At 41.8% G+C, this 19,636-nt stretch overlaps 2 protein-coding genes across 7 annotated transcripts in view; one reads left to right on the forward strand and one right to left on the reverse strand.

The window, feature by feature from the left end:
* The window catches only part of wdfy4 (WDFY family member 4), a 40,673-nt gene that overhangs the window by 19,653 nt on the left and 1,384 nt on the right, over nucleotides 1–19,636 (reverse strand). The window contains exons 3-42 of one of the 6 annotated variants that reach the window (XM_088385388.1): nucleotides 18,735–18,837; nucleotides 18,365–18,569; nucleotides 16,953–18,272; nucleotides 16,675–16,775; nucleotides 16,085–16,414; nucleotides 14,742–14,866; nucleotides 13,006–13,263; nucleotides 12,135–12,246; nucleotides 11,603–11,712; nucleotides 11,394–11,513; nucleotides 11,121–11,310; nucleotides 10,821–11,010; nucleotides 10,529–10,689; nucleotides 9,490–9,722; nucleotides 9,279–9,418; nucleotides 8,884–9,014; nucleotides 8,600–8,701; nucleotides 7,899–8,089; nucleotides 6,475–7,181; nucleotides 6,296–6,389; nucleotides 6,013–6,227; nucleotides 5,851–5,945; nucleotides 5,382–5,607; nucleotides 5,200–5,276; nucleotides 4,910–5,128; nucleotides 4,583–4,761; nucleotides 4,269–4,500; nucleotides 3,772–3,911; nucleotides 3,589–3,700; nucleotides 3,330–3,520; nucleotides 3,099–3,251; nucleotides 2,956–3,029; nucleotides 2,478–2,639; nucleotides 1,989–2,083; nucleotides 1,802–1,898; nucleotides 1,493–1,695; nucleotides 1,041–1,207; nucleotides 642–761; nucleotides 394–555; nucleotides 164–319 (exon numbers count right to left, since the gene is read on the reverse strand). In XM_088385388.1, the coding sequence (XP_088241514.1) occupies nucleotides 164–319; nucleotides 394–555; nucleotides 642–761; nucleotides 1,041–1,207; nucleotides 1,493–1,695; nucleotides 1,802–1,898; nucleotides 1,989–2,083; nucleotides 2,478–2,639; nucleotides 2,956–3,029; nucleotides 3,099–3,251; nucleotides 3,330–3,520; nucleotides 3,589–3,700; nucleotides 3,772–3,911; nucleotides 4,269–4,500; nucleotides 4,583–4,761; nucleotides 4,910–5,128; nucleotides 5,200–5,276; nucleotides 5,382–5,607; nucleotides 5,851–5,945; nucleotides 6,013–6,227; nucleotides 6,296–6,389; nucleotides 6,475–7,181; nucleotides 7,899–8,089; nucleotides 8,600–8,701; nucleotides 8,884–9,014; nucleotides 9,279–9,418; nucleotides 9,490–9,722; nucleotides 10,529–10,689; nucleotides 10,821–11,010; nucleotides 11,121–11,310; nucleotides 11,394–11,513; nucleotides 11,603–11,712; nucleotides 12,135–12,246; nucleotides 13,006–13,263; nucleotides 14,742–14,762 (5,835 nt within the window). In that variant the 5' untranslated portion in view covers nucleotides 14,763–14,866; nucleotides 16,085–16,414; nucleotides 16,675–16,775; ... (1 more) ...; nucleotides 18,365–18,569; nucleotides 18,735–18,837. The other 5 variants (XM_088385386.1, XM_088385385.1, XM_088385390.1 and 2 more) reach the window with 5 other exon arrangements.
* On the forward strand, nucleotides 16,108–19,522 carry LOC148393285 (uncharacterized). The gene is made up of 10 exons (XM_088385397.1): nucleotides 16,108–16,421; nucleotides 16,685–16,820; nucleotides 16,904–17,014; nucleotides 17,099–17,231; nucleotides 17,295–17,473; nucleotides 17,540–17,613; nucleotides 17,721–17,883; nucleotides 17,963–18,045; nucleotides 18,130–18,320; nucleotides 18,390–19,522. The coding sequence occupies exons 1-10, from the start codon at nucleotides 16,301–16,303 to the stop codon at nucleotides 18,870–18,872; spliced, it is 1,674 nt and encodes a 557-aa protein (XP_088241523.1). The 5' UTR covers nucleotides 16,108–16,300; the 3' UTR covers nucleotides 18,873–19,522.

The following is a 19,636-nucleotide window of genomic DNA, read 5'->3' on the forward strand; positions in this document are numbered from 1 at the left end:
CATTGCTCTGCCATGGTAATTCTGTAACTAAGCAAATAGTGGCACCTTCTGGAGAAGTGATAGTTTTGCAGGCTGAACATGCAAAAAGTGTGCACGTTGATATTTGAGTGGGATCTATGAATGAAGAGCTTGCAGTTTTATCATTTAGTATGTGCTCACTTACCTCCACCAGAAACACTAGGGGATGTGTGTTGCTGTTGCAAGACACATTGAGAAGACTGTCCATCAGCAGAATGCGGATAAAATTACACACTGGCTTGCTGGGTGACTGCATCATGAGTTCATCCTCACATTTGGTTATTTTAGTCTCATGGTCGCCCTAGAAAAATAAATACAACCATCAGTCAAAAGGAAGTAGGTAGAAATCTCGTGAAAAAAAATGAAGGCACAAACCTCTGCACCGAACCAGGGGAACATGACAGTAACAAGCGCGTGGAGGAACTCTATGGATACCCACAGTGGGTCTCGGGGTCGAAGGTTATGCAGGAGGAAGAAGAACTGCATCACGCTTGACAGCAGCTGCGACTCCCATGATGCATCAGTGCCTGGTTGGTGCTTCATTCAAAAGACAGGCTGTCATTGATTTGCCTTAAAATGTAATTCCCAAGTTTCAAACAGTTGAGCCTATTTCATGTTTTTACTTGCTTGATGACGATTTTGACCAATTCAAGCAGTAATGTTGCAGCTTCCACACAGAGCTGTGGGGCAGGACTATCTGCTTGGCTGTCGATCAATGACTGGAAGGAGTCATCCAAGTTCACCTGGAGATTACAAGTGGCACGATTTGGATGTCATAAATAAATATGACCATTTTATATCATGCCATTCATTGATTCATGGGTGATCAGACACTGACCACCTGAGAGTTGGTGTAGCTGTACATTGAAAACTTTTCACCAGTCAATGGCAGGTAGGATTGAGACGAACAATTATTTACAGATTCAGCATAAGCAATTTAAAGTATTCAAAAAAACGTACATGCATGTTTTACCTTTCTACTATAACTCCCCATGTATATCAATTCAAGAAAAAATACTCACTTCTCTGTCTGTAGAATGGCTGACCCTCCTTCCCAGAAGCAGAGCAGCCAGAGCTGCATAGACCTGCTGCAGCTGAAAATGTCTGACCAGAAGACCTTGAAGAATATCAAAACCAGGGCATGCAGCACTGGAACATTCATATGACCAAGCGTGAGCACGAAGGTTGTCTGAGGGGGAAAAGCAAAAACAAAAAAAGATAAATTAGTCTTCAGTCACACATTTGCATGACCACTTGTCTGAGTTGTCTACAATATGCCAGCCATGCCTAAAAAGCTGTTAAAATGGCAAACTCGGGGCTGATGTACTCGTACAAAGAGAAAAAAAAACTCAGGAGGTGTACAAAGTTGTTGGGGGGAAAAAAACCTTCTGAAAATGTCATTTCATTTATTTCAACGCTATGCTCTCACCCGCATTCCTACCTAAACAAAACATCATTATTAACTATTGTGTACCTATAATAGCAAAGGGCTGCTCCATGCCATCTAAGAGACTTCCAACAACCACCGCCTCCCTGAAGCTGCTCTGCTGCGTCGGGCAGGACAGGAAGCATGTGAGCAAGATGAGACCCAGTTTCACAGTGGAAGCGTGAAGTTGCGGCTTCAGGAACAACAGAAACCAATCGCTGCCCAGGACATCATAGACGGCATTCTGTTGACTTATACAGAATAACACAGCACAAGTTCAAAGTTTCTTCCATGACCTAATGGCAAATCTGATGACTTCCTATTGTGGCTTCCAAAGCAGTAAGTCATGCAACCTACTCTTTGATTAGAGGGCTGTCTGAGCCAAGGATGTCACAAAGAACAAGCAACAGCTGGTTGCGGATCCAGATGAGGCTGGCGGGAGCAGAAGTTTGAACTAAGAAAACAAAAATTAGATGTGTGGTGTCATCAATCATAATAATACAAGTCAGAAGGTGTCTTTCATGAACACATTGTCATGTGTTACCTTTTGTTTCTTGGGAAAGATCACAGTCCGACGTGCCATGATTCTCAACCTCATTACGAAGAGGAGGGAGTGTGTAGATGAGGAAGAGTCCAATTCTGGCAAAATACACAAACAATTTTCACGCACACTGGCCACTATTCAAAATAGATTGTCATGTATTTTGTGACCATTTGATATGGGATTGTCTCACTTATGAAAACATCAACAGACTTTAGGCACAAATTCTTTGACCTTTTTTTTCATACTAACATTAAATACGCAGGCACAATCTAGCGATCAAATACAACAGTATTTATTATCCAAATAAATGAATATAAATAAATTAATTTTCTTTAGCAACGCTAATGTAGCTAAAATAAAATATTTGCTTAAAATCGCATTCAATATACATTACAATTATATGCAACATATCATCCTAAACAAAACAAAAACAACTATTGCCATTTTAAATTTTAAAAACATCCAGTCAGGTATGTGTTCAGGTACTACCTGCTTATATCCAAAGGAGTGAAGTGAGCTTTCAGGAGGCAGGTGATGACACAAGAAACAAGCTTGACTTTTTGACAAGTCACAGATGGGTCACACAGCTCAAAGAGCAGATATGGTACAACGCCCATTTTGTGCATGACCGCTGCAATCCTGCTCTCCTTGCTGAGGACACACACACAATGTCCATCATAATCAGTTTTCTTGACAACCGACCTTGTTCAATTCATTCCGTGTTCTTCTCTCACGCTGACGGTAAACCTATTTCTCATAGACTTTCCCATGATACACAAGCATGGAATTGATGATAGGCTTCTGCAAAATGTTGACAACGAAGAAGATAAAGTTTGCTGTCTATCCCAAACAAGAGTCTCTTTATGTCAGTGTCAAGTAGTTGCATAACTTGTTGTCATGTGAGCAAATAACAGATTGGATTAAATCGGTGTTGCTTGGTAACATGATGAGTGATCACAAGAACTACCTTGGGGACTTCAAGATCTCAGCAAAGTGGTTCAGGACTGAGAGATCCAGATTTTCCGACGTGTTCTTCCACACCTGACAACATGAGACATTGGATGTTAGATATTCCTTACACCAATAGGGCTACTGTTTTTGAATGGTTACCTCCAGGTCCAATAGCAGAGCCTGGAAAGCAGCTGGGTTCTGCAGATAGTCCGAACCACAGCTCAACTCCATGGAGCTCGAGAGGTACAGAATCAACTGAAAAGTTCTGTGGCTGACCAAAGTTTTCTTCATTTTTAGCAAGAAAGCAAGCAGCTGCATGGAGTAAAATTATATGTAAAAAAAAAAAAAAGGACATTTTAAATGTTGCTATTTTAGTGATTTGGAAAGAACCTTGTAACCGCAGATGCGGTTCATTTCCTGCTGCATGGCAGAATTTGTTTCCAGAACGGCGAGAAGGATCTTAACCGCTGCATACAGGGAGCTGTCGTCTGCCGCCATTGCGATTAGACTGAGAACAACTGAAGGCCCACCCACGTACAAAAACGCATCAGCGGCACTTTTGGGGACGAATGTGCGGACACCTACAATAAAAAGATAATATGCTTTAAAATGCACTTTACATTACACGTATATTGTGTGCATTACTCACCAAAATGCCCAATCAGTGCTGCTCCTATAGTACGTGCAGTGCCACTCAGGTGTTGACTGATGTTATGAGCCAGGAACACTGGAGTGGACTGATCTCTCGAGGTTATCCCAAGCTGGAGTTATATAAATGACTTTTTAGAATGTAGCGAAAAAGCAAAGGGGTATCAAACAGGTCTGACCGCACCTCTTTAGCAATCAGTCTGCAGTCCACCTCATTGTAGTTCTCTCTGATGCGCACAACATTTGTTAATGTGGAAACTGCTGGGTTGATGCCAAATGTAATTCTTTCCTCAGGAACTATCCAGAGAGGGGAAGACTCCGCTTCTGGATTTGGGAATAAGTGAGAGATATAAAAGCAAGTAAACAAACGAATAGAAACAAAAGAGGCTTGAGCCTATCAAGTGTCACGAGTCAAAAATGTAAGCAAATAAAATAAACGAGATTGAATATGGCACATAGTATTCCCAAAAAAGAAAACAAAAACAAATGGTAATCGTGTTTTGTCTTAACGAGTTTAGCCTTTAACTACCACAACTTAGTTATTGTGAAAAATATGCTTCATGCTATTATAAGTATCTAATCGGACCAAAATTCCTGACGAAACTATAAATAAGTCACATTTTTCAGAGTATGAAATTAATCAAGAAACAGATCCAACTGACAATATTGTCATGTACTTGCCTTTGCTGCACAAAGCCAGAAAGTTGCCCAGATATGCAGTGCCTTGAGAGTATATGGTGCCCGCTAGTTCAGCGCTCAAAGCCTTCTCAAAAAGGTAAGATGGTCCAATACGCCATACCAGAGCGGCATGGTCTTTCCAAAAAGCGGGCGTCCCAATTAATGCATACACATCAATAACAGCAGTGGGGTCCATGGAGACACACTTGCCAGGAAAGGGCTGAATATATTTCATCTGATTGAGAAGATACATTAGATTGAATTCACATTAGTTCGTGTCAGCTCTCTACATTTATGTTTTTCTCAGGTCCTCACACCTTTCCAGTTCCTACTACTTTGCCATTGAAGTAGGCGGAAGCCATGCAACTCTTCTTCACATCTTTGGCCATGACTACGGCAAGATGATGCCACTGACCCGGGACCAGCAAGCTGGAGCAACGGAACCTCAGTGAGGAGGGCAAAGAGGTTGGGGTGCTCACCTCTGACTCCATCATATCTGTTTTACAATGACAAGAAAGATATTCAAACAACAAGAGATGTTACATCGAGAAAATGTTTAGCTTAACAGTTTTTTAATAGTTTAAAGGAGATATTGTGTGAAGTATACGTATGTTCCAAAAGATCCAAATCCATACACTTCTTACCCAAGTAAGTAAAAGCTTCCTCTTCCGTGGAAAGAACCAGACAGCCATCATAGGCCGAGAAGGAGACAGACAAACAAATGTACTGCTGCTCTGTCCGCGACATGTGCCGAACAACTGTTAATAGTCGGATTGGTTGGGAATCACACGCTGAACTAAACCTGTTGATCTGAAACCAGCAGGAAAAGGAAAGCCCAGCTGTTGGAGGGAAACCCCGGCAGTCTGATGAAATGGAGAGAAAGCGATGATAAGACATCTTGGTTAGATTTAGTAATGAACATTTGGACCCTTACCTCCTCCTATTCCACCAGTTGAGATAGAATCGGCTGTTACTCCCTTCACTGTTGCCAGTGAAGGCAGGAATAGGCAACTGTATAAAGACAACCATGAAGTAGAAGAAGTTAATCAATCAATCGGCCGTATTCAAATACATATGATGACGTCAAGTGTTATCAATTGGCAGGTTGTGACTCACCCATAGCCACTCTCGGTCATGTCAAACTCCACAAAGGCCGGCGTGGCAGACAGCCGATATGGCCGAAAGGTGCGCAGTGATGTCATGGATACCAGACTGATGATCTGGTGGGCAGGAACGGCGGAACCAGCAAAAGATTTGCTGTCCGGAGACTGTAACAGGCTGAAGGTTCGCTTTAGTGTCTTAGATGGGGACCCTGTTATCATGTCAGTCTTTGTGTTGAGATCTGGATTAAAAAAAAAAAAATCTAGAGTTACTTTAATTTAAAGTTTGCGTTTTCCCAGAATGCAAGATCATATTTGATACTGCTTATGGAACCTGTTGACAATATGGAATTTTAGTCTCCAGACTTTAACTGAGCCATAGTATGTGTTTTTGTTTTGGTTAGCAAAGGAGTTTAACTGGACAGGTGGGTGAAGTCAATTTGTGCTATTTAAAGTAAAAAATAAAAATCACAAAACTACAGCACCATCTACTTCTCCTGTTCCCGGCCAGTCTGGTTTTGATGGCACACCAGCTTTGGTTGCCAAACTCATAAGAGGGTCTGCTAAACACAGAAATTTCCTGAAAAGGTCAGAAACAAACTGATCAGATCATCTCAAATAAAAAACATAATTTCAGGCATAACAACCTGAATTCTGAAGGTGTGATGGCCTGGGAGGAGAGCTTCTCGAAGATCCGCGTAACAGTTAGATGCAACGGATCCTTTGGATTGAGCAGCATGCTGTGACAGTGAGTCAAGAGTGTTGAGAGAAGCCCCCCCTCGCACATGATCTGACGATTCCGCTCCGATTTGACCGCTGACTGAATGTGGTTTGCCACTGCAAGCTGGATCTCCATTGAAAGCTGAGGAAAAAACAGAGGCAATAAGTCGAGACCTCGAAGGCCTTATGACATCATGATGAAACAACTACCTCTATGTCCTCGGGCGTAAAGATGAATGGAAGGAGAGTTATGATGACTCGAATAACTCCAGGGTGAAGAATAACATGATCGTAAGTGAACCTACTGTAAGGCAAAGAGGAAATCTTGTTAACGCACATTAAATCTTCTTGCAACAACTTGTTCGAGGCATGCGAGTGAAAAGAAGCACCTCGACTGGGATTCTAAATTTGATATGCTGGTTCCTGTGGTTCTACAAGATCCCTGGAGGTCCTCCACCGACTGCTGGATTGGTCCTACGTGGATCGGTGGCGACATTGAATGCATCCCTTCGTGCACTGACGTTCCATTTAGTTTCTTTCGGTCCGCATCGCACACATTCCCGAGATCTGGGCCAAAATCCAAATCGAGAGGAGAGCAGAGGCCTGTAGCAAAGTGATCAAGATAGGAAAGGAGCCTGATGCAAGTCCGAAGAGTGACGGAAAGTTTGACGGATGGGAGGGAGTGACATGAGGGCGCCTCTTCTGCTAACTCAACAAACTGATAGAAGCTTCTTCCAGGAGGCCGGTGGTCTTCTGCAGTCTTGATAAAGCATCCCTCGTCCGCCTCCCACCTGCTCCTCTCTGAGTGGAAGCAGCCCAGCTGGAGAAGAGCCTCAGCCAGCTTCTCGTAAAAGCCGCCAGTCTGAAAAAAGTGCCCGTTCACCGCGTGCAGATGTACAGCCGAGGCCAGGATATGGAGGGCGAGAAGGAGGAGGTCGAGCAATGGTTGATGACCGACGGATCGCCACACTTCTCCTCGGGGAGGGTCAGCCAGGGCACCTTCCATATCCAGCACGAGCGAGAGAAGCCCAGCGAAGCCGCCGGCCCGTCGAAAAGCGTCCAAGCTATTTGGGCTCTCCAGCACGTTCAACATAGACTGACAAAAACATTTGACGAAAAAGGTGAACGGATGGATAAATATTTTGCTAGGCACAAAGATAGAAAGCTTTCAAAAACAAGCTGCAGTCAATTAAAACAATGTGATGAAAAATAGATGAAAGATATAGATATATCATAAATCATTTCTGGTAATAGTTTTTGGAGGTCAACTAAATCATATTAGCTTTATTCAATTTGGAGAGCTAATCCATCAGGTAGGTAAAGTGTGAGGCACAACGCGGGGGCAAATGTGATTAAGTGAAACCGGAGTAATCACAATGGCTCGGAACACTTGGCAACCCGGGTCAGAGCCAATCTGATTGCCACCTGCTTTAACCGCGTTAGCACAAACAGCACACAAGCACAAAAATCACACACCACCCGACACATACACAATATCTGCAAGTAAGAGCGCCTCTCATTGCCATCCATAAAAATCAGACACATACAGTAGGTGTGTAACCTCGTTAAGCCTAATCAGATCTCGGGCCCATTCACCGATCCGAAAGCAGCGCCACGCATTGCTACTGGGCTAATCAAATCGGTCCAGCGTTAACAGCTAAACCTTGTTTAGCAAATCAATCTGCTTTGGTGATAATGTAATCAACATCCCACATGTAAAGAAAATAAATTCACTTGCTAATTATATTTTAAGTGCGTTACAATTTGTTATGATTTGATGCGAGATGAAGACTTCAAGCTGAGAGGCGAGTACCTGTAACAGGTCCCGCTTCAAAGCCAGTTCGTGTTGTGTGGAGGAACAGAGGGCTCCTATGGCGGTGCTCATGAACTCCTCCGGGTTCAGCTCGGCGAGATGCTCCAAAATGCACAGAGCGGGACCTCGATACTGAGCTTCATCCAGGAAGAGCTTTATGTAAGGAAGCATACCGAGCTCTCGCACTGAAACTGAAATACAAGCAAATAATTGGGTTCATTTAAAAATAATCGAATAATGTAGTGAAGTAAAATTGTAATCCATATTTGATCCTATTTCTATTCTGCTTACCGAAACTTCCGCAATATAAGGTGCACCTAAAAACCTACAATTTTCTCAAAAGCCGACAGTGCGCCTTATAATCAGGTGCGCCTTATATATGGACCAATATTGAGCCACTACAGCAGGCGTGTCCAAAGTCCGGCCCGCGGGCCAAATGTATATATCTTATATATGGACAAAGTTTTAAAATGAGCCATTCATTGAAGGTGCACCTTATAATCCGGTGCGCCTTATATATGGACAAAGTTTTAAAATGGGCCATTCATTGAAGGTGCGCCTTATAATCCGGTGCGCCTTATAGTGCGGAAAATACGGTAATCACTTTGCATTTGAAGGAAGTTGCAGCATTTACTAAATAACTTTTATAATTAAAAAAGTAATTCAAATCAATTTTAAAAAAATACAGTGAAGTTTCCTACCTGTGTTTTTGATTGAGCGCAGAGTAAGAGCGGACACAACTTGCAGCATACAAGTCGTCAGCAACTTGTCACAATCTTCTACACATGGCAGCTGCTCTGCATCTACGGAATAGATTTTTGCTTCAGACTTGACATTTGAGATGAGTTCTCATTTTTATGTCAAAATGACTCATAATGACATGATGCAGTGAATCATTGTTGAAGGAATTGCTCAACGTCACTCATGCAATGCTGGCTGTAAAGTGCACTCAAATGATGGGTGAGTCACATGTGGTGTCTCCTACCTAATTGAGACGTAGAGACAATTCCAGCCTTCCGGATTATCTTTGCTCTCCTGCGAAGCTCCCCGAGCAGTAACTCCAAGAGGCCCCCGTCGCTCAGCACTTCCGCCAGCATGCCACTGTGCACCGTCATCCTACACAGGAGATCAACATCATGATTTTGAAATATGAGTCAGTTTTTATTATTATATATTGAATTGCAATGAATTTAATCCTCCTTAGCAAATACATTTCGGCATGTAGAGTGAATATTTTGAAATGAATTTTTTCAGGCTAACAGACATGGGGTTCCTTGCAATGATCAGCTGAAAAGGATTGAGGGCATGTCTATATATGTAACCATTATTTGATTGTCTCATTACATTTCTCTTTATTTATTCCGAAATAGCGCTGCTTACTTGTGAAAACTTGTAAGAGTCGCCACTCCAAACTCTGCTCCCACCACTTGTGCAGCTAGTGACCCTGACCAGCTCTGCTTCAGGATGCCCAGCACTATGCGCAATGCCTCATGGGGGATGTAGTTAAGCTTGAAGATGACCTGGAGGAGACCCAGCGTTGGATCAGTACTATCAAAAACATGCATTCAGAACTATGTGAGACCGACTATACCATTTCGAGCATTGAGAAGAACGTCGTTTGGACTGCTGCTGGTTTGCGGCACACACATGCGGCTAGTTGGGCCATCATCTGGGTGGTCCACTCCAACAAGAAGAAATTGGCTTTGTCTCTCTCCCAGATCATTTGTACCGTTCTTAAGATCTGACAGCACAGCAATGAATCCTCAGATTGCAGCAAGGTGGCCTGCAGCAGATAGAAGGCAGGCATGTTCTTAACTGATGAACCTGAAATAAAAAGTTGAGAGTCAAGAAAAAAAAAATGCATCTGTAGTACGTTATGTCATTTTTATTTCAATGAGGAGCTGAGCAAGGTTAATATAGTCAAAATATTCAATGAATAAAATGCTCCTGGAAGATTTTCTGTGGCAAGGTCAATTGAATAGAAGAAACAACAAATTAGGTTGCACAGAAACAGATAGATTGAAAACAAACAATAACATGTATGAATACAGCAAATAATCTGCCTTGATATAGTTTGTTTGCCACCTTGTCAAAATATGAACATGGAAAGGAATATATTAGGCCAGAAAACACCCTGGCGTGTGTTATGGATAAATAAAAAGCTGCTTAGTAATAGAATTCATGTTCACGCTTAAGTTAAATTGCATCAAAACCAAATAAGATCAACACAAGACTTCATGTGTTGGAATGAGAGCTTCTGCTTCATGTGATGGATGGCTGCTCACTGCGAGTGTGCACATGTGTGTTTATTATAGCCGTCGCATTTTGGAGTCTTCCGCTGGTGTGTGTGCATCCATGATAAATGGCCGCTTGTTGTAGGCCAGTGGTGAATACATGTGGGCCATCCTAACATGGTTAAAAGGGAAGCCGCCACTTCATCATCCCAGACATAATCATCTCAGCTTCCTGTTAAGCGGAGGGACACTGCTTGCCACAGCGGGGTGCAGGTGGGGGCAGTGTGGAGTCAAGGTGGGCAGTTGCAACAGAGGAATCGAGTGAACAATCGAAATAACGGCTTTGAGCTTGGAAGTTGGAACACGACAAAGTAGGATGAGTAGGTTGTGGTTTACCTTTGTTGAGGGGCGGCTCAAATTTAAAGCCTGGAGGCTGAGGGTGGCTGACACAAAGAGCCACTTTGAGCTCGGTTTTGCCGAGCAGGGTGAAGGAGGCAATGAGTGCCAGCAGCTCCTCCACATAGTGGAACTGATCCTCCGAGACACCTCCTTCGCAACTTTTGTGGAATGATAGGCGATAGGAAATAAAGAGTGAAGAGATGAAAATCACAATAAAATGAGTTTGATTATGTTGGTGCTTTGCTAAAATAATTCCAACATGAGCCACAATATATGATCTTCATCTCACCGTTTAAGAATGTTTTGGAGGGCCTTGTAGCCATTGTGGGTGTCAAACTCAATGAAGAGAGCTGGATTGAGAAGATATGTGTCTGGAATAAAGCTGAACACAGCCACGGCCACCTCAGCTAACAGCGGGCCAGCCGCCTCTGAATTGATATGTAACAGATTCTGGATGCATATGCGAACGCAGTTCTTTGCTGAAAAGAAGAAGACAATTAGATTTTTGGAGGATTAATTATTGGAGAGAAAAAAAAAAGCAAGAATAAATACTTTGCCAAGTGTACACTAAATTCAATTGTTGGCTCACCAAGTAGGTTGGGAACAGTGTTGCTCGTAGCTACAGCCGAAACCACCTTAAGGACGCGGGAGGCCTGATGCCTCCACGAGACGCTGGTCTGGTCCCAAAGTGAGGTAAGGCCAATTATAAGGCACTGAAGCTCCTGGGTCTCTACCAGTCGCTCCACGTTGACTGGCTGCCTACAAAGTTGGAGGAGAACCTACAAAAGATGCAAGGGTTTGAGGGACGTTAGGAAGTCAGACGTACTATCTAGTGTCAGATGGAAGATAAAGTCATGTCTACCTGTGTTAGAGGCTCCTGAAAGCTCTCTTTTGTGGTTAAGTCTTCTTTGGGTGGGATGCACACGAGCAAGTACAAACATTTGACAAGAACAGCAGGAAGCTCTGGATTTATAGAAGACACCTACCAACATAAATGTTAAGAAAGGTAATATAAAATAAGTCGTCGCTGTTAGATGATGTGAGCAGAGCAAGGAACTCAAAAAAACTTACCGAGCTATCAGCAGTTAACAGCAGGAGAGATTTTAGCAGCAGCCATCCTGAACAGCTTGTGTGTTCGTCTTCTTTCTGGAAGAATCGCACAACTTCCTCACGGGCATTTTCTGGGAACACAAAAGATTGTATGAATAGTACGCAAGTATATTCATTCAGGAAAAAAAACATCACATAAATGTAAGACAATGTTTGTTGTATTTATAATTGAAAGAGCTTACCCAATAAAAGAAAACATTTTGAGATTTAGTAATTCTCTAGAAATGTTATAGTTTTTCACAATAGTTACAAAAGTAGTCTTTTTCGCAATTTATTGTCAATTCAACAATAATGTGATAAACATCTCTTAATTGAACCACAATGTGTCAATATATTTATCAATATAATGTAACAATAAATTGAGACATTTAAATAAAGCTTTGAGTAAAACCACAGCTCATAGAAAAAAGCAGAAGTAAAGAGTGAGATAGAAAGTCCGGAAAATCATGACATTATTATGAGGGACCATCTGTTTTGTGTCAGGGGTCTTTACCTGCTGGCCTTTCCGTAAGCCTGTTGTGGATGTTATGGATGAAGGCATCAGTGGTGTGAGCTGCAAGTCCCTTTAGGTCCACCCCTTCAAGCCCTTCACCTTCCTCACATACCTTCAATCAAGTGAAGACAGTTCATTAGAATATTGATTACACACACAACAGATAATTTATTGAATTAATTAGATGGAAGCTTTCCCCGCCCTCACTGAACAAGAAGCTATCAAACAAAGGTGCTTTAGTCGGAGGTGGCATATTTTAAGTCACCAACTGGCACTATGTTCTCTTTCACTTCCATAAGAGGATATCGTATTTCACTGAGTGAGCTGTTATGTAAATCCTCGAATGCTGGTCATGAGGTTTAAATCAGGCACACCCACATGCAAAGTAACACGGAATGATTATAAGTAAAGCCTCAAATAAGACCCATTGCACTTGGAAAATATTATTATTATTATTTCTATTATTATTATTATTATTATTATTATTATTATTATTATATGCAACTGGCCATCACTAGTATGGTTCTGAAGTCTCACAAAATGTATTTAAGGTGTGAACTCAAAATTGTTCAATTCAAAATTGCGAATGTTCCACTGTATTCATCATCACACTTTTTAATTCCAAATCAAACATGGGGTTTTTGAACGGAGGTAAGACCTGTTGTTCCAAGGGCTGAGTGATGGGATTGGCGAAAGGCCAAACATCTGATTGTCACCTCATGTTATCTGCATTGATTCGAGAATGCTGTCTTGTTACTTTAACCTTTGCTGATGAGTCTTGAAATGTTCCTATCCATTAAAAATTCCCGAATGCACTCTCCATGTTGACAAATATTTAGTGAAAAAGCAATGGAGGCAAGAGCTTTGATACCTGTATGTAGAGAGGCAGGACTCTGACTAGTTGGTCATGGTTCTTTTCTGAAGGGGCCACATCATCTTTGCGGTCCAAATTTGAGCATTGGTAAATGTCAAGTTGATGCAGATGTTCACGTAGTAAATCGGAGAGCTGAGGGTCCCGACAGGGGACGACCGCTTTCTTCACATCCAACTCGGCAGAAACTGATAGCTCCCCTGAAGCACTCAGCTCGCCTGTTTCTTTATTGACCCTCTCACCCTTTACGCCGGCATCCTGGGAGGAACACAAAGACAACATTCAGAAATGTACAACATCATCTAATTATGATAAATTAGGACAACATACACCATTTCTCAATAAAAATGTGCTGGGGAAAAAACTATTACTCAGGAGACTAAAACCACCAGCAGTCAAATCCCACCAAAAATGTTCATTCATTAAGATCAGCATGAAAACAGAATGACCAGAAATGTCAACTTTGTTTACTCAACCCCACAAATTCTCTAAAAATAGTGAAGTTACTCAAAACATTTTTAACTTATCATCATACTGAAAGTTTTGATTTCAATAGCAATATTTTGTGGAGAAGATTTAAGATATCCAGAATAGTTTTGCTATAGCTCCATTTTGCCTTAATTTTCTTCCATTTGTGATTAATCTATAACCTATAAATCACTGCATGGCTTAGCGCCTTCATATCTCGTCGACCTAGTCGTTCCTTATGTTCCGTCTCGTAACCTTCGTTCGCAAAACGCTAGTCTTTTAGTTATACCTAGGGCCAAGAAAATGTCTGCAGGGTCTAGAGCATTCTCTATTCGGGCTCCAGAGCTTTGGAATGCCCTACCAATGGATATTAGAACTACTACCTCAGTAGAAACATTTAAGACACGTTTAAAGACACATTTCTATGAGATGGCCTTTAACTAACTTGTGATGGCCGATTTGGCCGGAGTTTGTTTTGTTCTCTCTGCCCACCCCCTCCCCGGCTGGGGAGGGGGTTAGGTGGCTCAAAAGCTGATCGCGGCTAGCTGGATTCTCGGGGACCAATTCATGATGAAGGAACTGCAGCTCAACCCCCTTGAAGACACGGCCAGGACAACCGAGGGCACCTCCGACATCCATTTTTTCATTGATTTTCATATTATGTATTACTTTTGCACTCTCTGCATCCATTATAACCTGGTGATCCTGAAAGGGGGATCCTTCCATCTGTGGTCCCTTCTCAAGGTTTCTCATTTTCCCCTGGCAGGGGTTTTTTGAGTTTTTCCTTGCCCTTTTGGGAGCTTATGATCAGGGGATGCTTTGAGAATAATTGTCAATTTTTGGCTATGTGAAGCCCTTTGAGACTGTTTGTGATTTAGGGCTATACAAATAAACTTGACTTGACTTGACTTGACTTGACTTAATCTACAATGAATTCCACATGATTTTCCAAAGATAGAAATCCAAGTAGCAAACACAATTATTGCAGTCAGCTTTCAAATGAACAACAGGAAATTATTGGATTGAAGTTCATGGTAAAAACAAAGAAGTAAATTGAATCAAATCATTCTGAGCATTTTCTATTAACAGGCATGTGATTTACAAAGAAGGAAGTGGTGGACTGTACAGCTCACATTCCTCACAAATGTACTGATTATTTAACATCACTCATGTGAGAAGCTTCTGGCGTGCGTGAGTCGAATGCAAACTTCTTATCGGCATTTCATTCAAACATACACAATGACAGAATGTACAACACAAGTTCTTACCTGTGTTTGTGTGAGAGCCATGTGTGACTCTTAACAGGTAACTGTGAAAGTGACTTGTAGGAGTCCAGCTGAGTTCCTACTGTGTCCACATTTCCATGTCAGCAGCATAGGCAAGCAGAGACCTGCTAAAACATGACTGAAGCTCACTCCACTGTGCTGTGCTGTGCTGTGTGCCTGCTCTCACTAATCTGCAACAAGTAGAATGAACTTTGAACATCGGCTGGCTCAGGTCATGTGCCTCCTGACTACCCTAGAGAAGCAGAAGTGAAAAAGTATTGTTGGGTCGATTGGATCGGGCCCTCCCACCACAGCTCAGTAGTCTCTTGTGCTTTTTATAGACCTGTCAGATCTGGCTGCCATGATATGACTCAGTGTGACAGCAACTCACGAGAAAGCAAGTGAGGCCTTCAATTAAAAATAAATTTGAAGGGGAATTACAACCAAGGCTGCATGGTGGTTGAATGGTTTGCACCTCCACCTCACAGTTCCTTCATGTGAAAAGTTGTCATGCTAACATGGGTTTTCTCCAGGAAGGCCGGTTTTCTCCCACATTCCAGAAACATTCTCCTTGGATTAGTTGAAGACTATAAATTGCCCCTAAATGTGATTGTGAATGGTTTGTTTTGCATTTTTTTTCCTGTTTACAAAAATATTAAATCATTCAACGAGACAAATGAATACAAATTAATCTTAAATTTAATTAATTAATTATTGAATTAATTATTGACAATCGAGCCATCATTGCAACATATATTAATGATTTTGCCGAAATAACCAAAACAATCCTGCAGTGAAAGTGAAGGACGCAAACCAAACAAACAGTGCCATCTAGTGGGCAAGTACAATATTGGAACTATTGCAACTCACAACTATCAGATTATGCAAAAAATAAAGAATAATGAGTTTCGAACGTGCACGGTGCATAATTTTAAAATGTTGGTCCATTAGTGTTGATTAAAGATTAGAAGACAAGTTGACGTCAAGACAAAACATAGATTATGAACAATTATAGCCCGAGGGTGCACATTTTTACGAATGAATTTAGACTACAGGTTTTTTTTCCTGAACTTAATGCATGCAAAGTAAGTCAAAAAATAAATAACATTGATTCTCTGCACTATATGGAGACACGGGTTTGACACGAATGGGATTAAAAAAAGGGAACTAATGCCCCGCTGGGATCGCCTGCTTATTCTGTTGGAATAAATCAACGGCGGCTAGAAAATTACTAAAAACAACACAAATATGGTGTCTAATTATAGATTTAAAAAAAAAAAAAGCACTTCTCAATAAAACAACAAACGAACGCATTTAGTACCACGTCCTTTTCCTGTTTCACTTACGACATCTCTGGTCATGTGGGATGCTTCAACCAATGATTTGCCTGAGGCGTGGTCCGTCACTGACAAGCAGTTTACTGTTACGTCTCGTCGTCGCGAAATGATTATTTTGAGGGTTTGCATAAAAAATATAAAGACGCAATTCGTTTTATAAGCTAATTTAATGTGATCACTTCCGGAGAAGTAGGAAAATAGATCTGCTCATGTGAAGCCACAACAATGCATCCGATGCCTTCAAGTTCCCTGGGTAACGAGGGCATTTTTGACTTCATACAAACGGGAAACCTTGAGCAGTGCAAAGTCATTATTCAGAATGACCGCTCAGTCCTTTTACTAAAAGGTAAGCACAAAACAAATAAAATTCATAATCTTTGCGATGTGCAATGGATGGCTGTATCTTTGTGAAAATATGTATATTTTTCTTGCAATCAGAATTTACTATGATAAAAGGGGTTATTACAAGTTTCAGGTCTTTTCTTTTGAAACCATTTGCATGCTTGTAAAAATGTAAAATATCCATTTTATATCGTATGATTATGATACCAGTATAATAACATATGTACATATTTTGAATCTGCTTTTTTTTTTTTTACCTTCATCCAGGCTGGGGTGGTTTCACTCCACTGCACTACGCTGCCCTTCATGGTCACCGTTCCCTGGTTGACCTTTTCCTCAGCAACGGGGCAGACCCCAACTTGACATGCAATGCAGGACAGTCCGCTTTTCATTTTGCATGCAGGTACGTATTTGAAGACTCTAATCTGTAGTTATTTTATTTGGGAAAAACTGTCCATCTTGTAAAGGATGATTGACTCCTGACAGGCAAGGAAACATTGACATCATTCATAAAATGATCAAGTATGGAGCTGACCTGCGTGCCGTAGATCTACAAGGAAAATCTTCTCTTCATCATGCCGTGACAGGGGGCAGTGTGTGAGTGAAGTCACCAAAACAAGTCAAATGCGCACATTTTGATCATAATTCAGACATGCATTGACCATGATGTACATTTCACAGTGTTGCAGTGCACTATTTGTGGGAGACAGAAATGTTCCGTTTCACAGACACAGACACACACCAGGTGACCCCCCTTCACTTGGCAGCAACAACGGGCAACGCCGATATGATCCGATACCTTCTCAGAGACCAGGTAACACATAAAAAAAAGGGGAATGTGTAAATCGCTGTATAAATCAATTTACCATGTGCACAGCGGTGTGCCGTGGATGCTGTCGACCAAAAGGGGGCGACGGCACTTCACGTTGCAGCAGAACGAGGCTGCGTGGAGGTATGTTGGACCCTGCTGCAAAAAGCTGGATGCAGGATCCTTCATGAGAAAAACATCAATGGCTTCACACCACTGGACCTCAGTAAACAGGGGAAAACATTCAGGTGAATAATAAAATTAATTTAAGATTATGCCTTCACTGCACAGATGGCTGTGCTTTTATTGTGCAGGCATCAACAACTCACCAAACTGCTGAGCCAGTACATGAATGTGCCAATTCACCACAAGCCCAAAGAATCTCACGGTAGATATCACCTGTAATGTTTAAATACGGTTTTGCACAACGGACACAATTCTGAGACATATACATTTACTTGTGTGTGTGTTTTGCTTGTGTCCCCTTAATACCAGTTGTGTACTACAGGACACTGTTTTTTCCAAGCCTGAGTGGAGCCACCATTCTTCTAGTAGCAGCCATGATTGGGGGTTATGGTGGTCTCCTTTGTTGCTTAGGTTTCCCCTGGCTGGCCATAAACATCTTCACTCAGTCCCACCGTATGGCCACTTATCAAAGGTTTGACAAACGTGGCATGTTTTAAGTATGTGTTATGTTTCCAACATATTTATTCAGATCGCAGATATCTTCTTTCCAGGTTACCCAACCCCGTTTACCTGGGAAGCCTCATCGCCGGCATGCTCCATTCCTTTTTCTGCTTTTACGGGAAAATAGCACCTAATATCCTAATATTATTTGCTACATATGCATGATTTTAAGTTTTTTGAATACATACCTCAAGTCATATCCTTAACCTAATGTAATGTGTGTGGACGAACGGTGCCCTGGTCCAGGTGTCGACGGTCCACCTCTGCTTCGTCCTCGGTTTGTTCTATAAGGTTCTGACTCAAGACCCTGGGACACTGGACGAAGTAAACGCTGATCCTCGGTTCTCCTGCATCGCTGACCTAGTAGAGACGAACCAGAGCATTCATAGGTTCTGTCCCTACTGTGAGGTAAGACATGCTGGACATGGGTCAATACTGGACAAAATGATCACCTTCTGGGTCTCGCTTCATCTACAGTTGTTCCAGCCCGACTACACGAAGCACTGCAAGCTCTGTGATGTGTGCGTTCAAGACTACGACCACCACTGCCTTATTCTTAACCGGTGCATCGGACGAGCTAACCACCGCCTCTTCCTCTTCTTTATCGTCTCCATGGTCATGGGGCACTTGTTGTTTGTTGCCACGGCAACAAGCTACCTGTACAACAAGATGTCAGTCAGCAGTTTGTCATCGTGGCTCACGTTCCTGGGGGCTGAGTTCTGGGTCACAGTGATGACGGTTATGAACGCTATAACACTCTTGTGGGAGTTGTGGCTGCTGACAGAGCAGTTTTGTGCCATCGCCATAGCAACAACTACTTACTTCAGACATTGTAAAGATGTCAGGCAACATAGGTCACTTGGACAGCGCTGTGTGGTGGTGCTGACGTTTCTGCTTGAGGGACGGAGGCGGCTGGGGTATGGACCTACAAAAGATGACAAAGTTATGATGGACATTTAAAACAGTCACACCTTAAATGATGTTTACTAATCATCTTAACGAAGTGAATTGTCCAATAGGATCCCTTCAGACTGCAGGTAAGTGTGACACAAAGCAGATATTTTTTTTATCCATATGCGTACATGATCTGGATCAGATTTTTTTTTTTTTATGTATGGCTCATTTTTTTTTCAAATCCAAGCTGGGTCTTTGTAAAATGTAGTCCTAGATCGGCTTCTAATCGAATTCTTTGCAATGCGACCTCAGTCTGAATGAAGAGGTCGCAGGTATCTAACCCAAGTGTCATCAAAAGCTCAATAGGGGCGCTTGGAGGGCAATATATACAGATACATATATGAAAGGACTAACACTGTCACAAGAAGCCACCAGCAGTCATTTTACAATGCCGCTTGTCTCACTTGAATTGATTTCTCTGCGGTAATGTGATGTTATTTTCAGCCAACAGCAAGTGGAAAAATGCCCGCCCTGGAATAAATAAAAACGGGTGGATTTTTGTATAATATTCATGATATAATCTTTGTATTTCACAAACTCTTTATTATTCAGGATGCAGTGTTTAGACTAGTGTTTTGTTGCGTGAAAAAATGACTCGACTTCCCCTTTATATTTGAAGGTTCCCTGTGGTAAATTTTACATTAAAAAAAATAAAATAAAATATGTTTGGCATGAGACTTTTAAGACTAATTTTTTTTTTCTGGTCTTACTTCTGTAATAGTTGAATTTGAAGCCTCTTGCTTTTAGCTCTCATTATTTTCACATTAACA

The sequence above is a fragment of the Syngnathus floridae genome, chromosome 9 (assembly GCF_059516105.1).
Source record: "Syngnathus floridae isolate MCC-2025c chromosome 9, RoL_Sflo_1.0, whole genome shotgun sequence".
In the NCBI taxonomy this organism is placed as follows: domain Eukaryota; kingdom Metazoa; phylum Chordata; class Actinopteri; order Syngnathiformes; family Syngnathidae; genus Syngnathus; species Syngnathus floridae.